This window comes from Numenius arquata, chromosome 22, assembly GCF_964106895.1.
Source record: "Numenius arquata chromosome 22, bNumArq3.hap1.1, whole genome shotgun sequence".
In the NCBI taxonomy this organism is placed as follows: Eukaryota; Metazoa; Chordata; class Aves; order Charadriiformes; family Scolopacidae; genus Numenius; species Numenius arquata.
In genome coordinates, this window is record NC_133597.1 from 2,157,732 (window position 1) to 2,162,129 (window position 4,398).

Genomic DNA, 4,398 nt, shown 5'->3' on the forward strand with positions numbered 1-4,398 from the left:
CCTGAACACTGCTGCTGCAAGCTGGCTGTGCAGACTCTTCCTGACCAGGGCTTTGGCACAATATAATAAGACCCGGAGAAACACTTGTGCCAGTGACCATGAGTTAACCAGGGATCTGAAGCTGGCATAGATCCATTTTTATTGAACTCGGGGTAGGGAGGGCAGGGAATAGTGCCCAGTTAAGGTCCTCGTACCCTGAAACCAGAGATTTCTTTGAGTCCATGTCCCTGCAGTGTGAGAGAGCAGGTGCACTGTTGTTGATGTAATGGGGAATTGGAGAAGTTATTTATGGCGTGAGCTGTTGCACAGAGCAAATTCTGCTCCCTATTCTTGCAGGCAAGCTGAGAGGAAGAGAGTCAGACCCTTTCGCAAAGGACTGCTGGTCCTAGCAGTAAGAATGATATGCCTCTGAGCCAGTAATGGTATTTAAGTTGCAAGCTCTCAAAGGCAGAGTCTAGTTCTTGCCGTTTAAAGACAGTTGCTAGGCTGAACCCATTCCCATGATTTAGGTTCACAGGCAAGGCAGGAATTAAAATATATGTGTGAATTAAGACATATCAGGAGCGTAATTATAGGAAATCAGTTTGCCCTCTGAATAAAGCAGGCCGGTGGCTTCCTTTGCCTTAAGAAAAAGCAGAGTTCTTCCTAGACTGGTGGGTGATGTGGGGAGCTGAAGTCTCAGTGCTGGCAGTGGGAACAACAGCCCCTTGTCATTTTCCCTGTGAGCCAAAGATAGGAGCTGCATTGATCCTGCTGGCATCCAAAGCAGCTGGGAACATCCGCCAAGCCTGCCTGGGACTCAGCAGATAAACAGCACGTGGGGAGTGGGGCGGGCGGCTGGGCAGTTTGGCTTCTTGCTGCCCCATTAGGCTCCTTTTCTTCTTCTCCCCTTCCCCCTCCTCCTCAGCAATGTGTTCAAATCCCCCAGACAGCTACTGGGCACCACTGAAGGGACCAGCCCAGGAGCGGGACAATAAAATCCCTGACACCACTGTTCAAGAGGCCTCTGGGCGGGGGGGGGGGGGGGGGGAAGGCCAGGCCAGCTGCATGGGTATAAAGCTGTCCCGCACTCCGGGCACAGAACTGCAGCACAGTTGTTTGCCAGGCTCCTCCAGCGCACTCCAATGGATATCACCATTCATAACCCCCTGATCCGCAGACCTCTGTTTTCTTGGTTGGCACCGAGTCGTATCTTTGACCAGATTTTCGGAGAGCATCTGCAGGAGTCAGAGCTTTTCCCTGCTTCCCCCAGCTTCAGTCCCTTCCTGATGAGATCCCCCTTTCTTCGGATGCCCAGTTGGCTAGAGACGGGACTCTCTGAGGTAATCTTCCCTTCTTAATGCTCTTTGTTATTGCTGTGCGCACACCCTGATGGGTCTGGAGCTGGAGACCCGTGAGAGCTGAGAGCTTGGAAGCTGCTTGTAGGTGATTATTAGGAAAAGGCTGGGGAAAAGGGTGCTGTGTTTGTGCCTCTGCTCTTCTGCATTAGGCAAGAACTTCTGCATGCTCTGCTAATCGTTTGTGGCTGAGAGCAAGTATTGCCATAGTGTTAAGAATAAAGGCAAACTGAGCTGAGTGTGTGGCAAATGACTGTAAGAGCTGATAGAAGAAAGGAGGAAGCCTAATTTCCCTGTCTTCTGTGCAAAACTTTCAATACCACTCCCTCAAGAGAGGCAAACAGCACAGGGATAGTGGGCAGGGGTAGCAGGATCCTCATGTCAGGCAGTGTGGGAGCGTTTTCCTCATGCTGAGGAAAAAGGGTCCTATTTTAAAGAATCACGGCTGAGAAAAGCAGCATTTTAAGTAAGATACAGGACCCAAAGGATACTGAAGCAGGCATCTGCTTGCTTCAGGGGCTGAGCCAAGAGTCACGCAGTTCGAACAACCTTGCCTGTTCTGCGAGTCAACTGTCTTATTTATAAGTAACTTGTAGAGCTATTCTAAGCCAAAGGAGTGAGAGGAAAGTATTTTTTTAATCTTTGCATAATGTTTCCGTTGATTTAGTGACCTGGGTCTGGCTGTCCACTGAAGCAGCCATAATAAGCACCACAGATAAAAATGTCTGACTATCTCAGTGGAGAAATCTTCACAAATAATCTGGAAGGAGGAGGATGCACTTAGGCTCCTAGGTCAAACTCTGGAAACCAGTAAGCGTACAGCTGGCACAGAGGCTGCCTCCACATCCCAGAGCAAAGCTCCAGGATTCAGATTAAGAGAATCTCTTCCTCACTCACAAGGAAAACATTTATCTCATGTGATCAAGAGAAAGCATTCCCATCTTAGATACTGTAGTGATGGGCATTAATGTAACAGGCCAGCAAGGGACAAAGCCATCCAGATCAGAATCACAGGATCGAATGAAGATCAGACAGTACATGTGTAGATACCAGCTTGAGTCTTGAACTGCTTTATTCTGAGATCCTTTTTAAGCTGAAACTGTCACCTGCTCTTTTCTGAAGTCACCTCCTTGTTTTGCAGATGCGACTGGAGAAGGACAAATTTTCTGTAAATCTTGATGTGAAGCACTTCTCCCCCGAGGAGCTAAAAGTGAAGGTGCTTGGGGACATGATAGAAATTCACGGGAAACACGAAGAGCGACAGGTACTTCTACTTTAACTGTGCAACTGATAGAGTCAGTGTGAACTTCCTCATCTATGGTTAAACAAGGAGACTGCAAAACAATCCTCTCCTGTGCTCATCCCAAACACTTCTGATGTTTTTTATCAACCAATCCTAATGGAAGATGCTCTGTGCAAAACCCCCAGCTGAACCCAGACTGGGCAGCAACAGGGTGGAGATTTATTGCTGATGTTACATGAACTGTGAACTGACCTGGAAAACCATCTTTGAAATGGGCATTTCTGGGCCTCCCTCTTTCTGGGAAGAGGCCAGGAATGCAGGGAGGCATTCAATAAACTAACAACGAACTGTAATAATTAAACCACATTATGAATCAATGCATTGCCCTGTTTTGTTACCACAAGGCCACCTCTTCCTGAAAGTTTGTAATCCTTAAAAGCTGTGTTCTGCTGTCAGTCATCCCACTGCTTGCTGGCTCTGGAAACCTGTGTGGCAACTGGGCAGGCAGAAGTCGAAAGCCATGTCCAAAGCTGTATGTAACAGGGTTTGTCAGTCCCCATCTTCCCCCCTGCCCCACGTCCTTGCCAGGAGGAAACAAATATGCATGATAAAGTAGCTATGTCACTGGAATTGTCAGCTCTAAGAGTTTCTGGGAGCACAGATCTCAGTCAGGAAACACAGCATTACTTGTAGCTGGTGGAAGCCTGTAATCCTGACATAGCTTTGCAAATTATTTTGGCTAAGGAAATAACCAAGCACTATAGCAGATGTCAGCTCTCTAGAAAGCTGTGTATTACCAGAGCTCTGGACATCCTCAGGAACAGGCATGGTTGGCACTGCATGTAGGCCGAGCTGCTGCATCTTAGGAATGACAGCACACCACTGTGCAATGAAGCCAGTCTCTGGCTGGCACACGAGCAGGAACATAAAGCCTCCTCCTGTAAACAGTGTACCTGCAGGCACCTGCAGCCTAGGCAGGGCAGTATCTCACTTTGGCCAGTCTTGTCTCTTTATAAAAGGTATCTCATAATAAAAGCTCTTTTACCTTTCTGAAAAGTTCTCATTTGAGAGCTGGAGCTTCCCGATCTCAGACTTTATGCAGAGGACCCATGATTTAGGTGGAACTGAATGAACATTTCTAATGAGGGCTATTCCTTCTCTTCTCCTTTTGAAGGATGAGCATGGCTTTATTGCCAGGGAGTTCAACAGGAAATACAGGATTCCAGATGATGTGGACCCTCTGACCATAACCTCATCACTCTCTCTGGATGGTGTCCTGACTGTGACTGCACCGAGGAAACAAAGCGACGTCCCTGAGCGCACTATCCCTATCACCCGTGAAGAGAAGCCTGCCATTGCAGGAGCCCAAAGGAAGTAGGCTGCTATTTAAAGTCACCCTGGGGGGCCATTCAAGAGCACTTTTCATCAGATGCCAGCTATATTGAATGGCTACTCTTATTATTTATGCTGAGTAAGTTTACTAACAAATAAAACATGAATAAGCAGTTTGCATTTTTTTTGTTGTGAGGACAAGGGAGTGTTGGGTCAAGAAAGCCATGTAAGGTTTCTGTGCAAGGAAACATACCTGGCATCATTCTTGCTTACAGCTTGAGTGGTGGGTATGTCCAGGAGAGCTTGTGTTGGTGTTCAGAAACAATTTGCTAGTTTCACTTTGTGTACTCTAATGTTTTGCAAACATCTAATTGCGTTAGCCTTTTCCCTCAGTGTTGCCACAGGATTTCAGAGTGTTTCACAAGCAACAAAAGTTTCTCCAGTGGCGATTAGACTGGTAAAACAACTTCACAACAGTTGAAACTC

The 4,398-nt window shown here is 47.2% G+C and overlaps 1 protein-coding gene across 1 annotated transcript; it reads left to right on the forward strand.

Annotated features, from left to right (window-relative positions):
* The first annotated feature begins 819 nt into the window (after positions 1–819).
* Positions 820–4,084, forward strand: CRYAB (crystallin alpha B). The gene is made up of 3 exons (XM_074162415.1): positions 820–1,322; positions 2,479–2,601; positions 3,755–4,084. Exons 1-3 carry the CDS (start codon positions 1,125–1,127, stop codon positions 3,956–3,958), a joined length of 525 nt encoding a protein of 174 aa, XP_074018516.1. The 5' UTR covers positions 820–1,124; the 3' UTR covers positions 3,959–4,084.
* Positions 4,085–4,398: the final 314 nt, after the last annotated feature.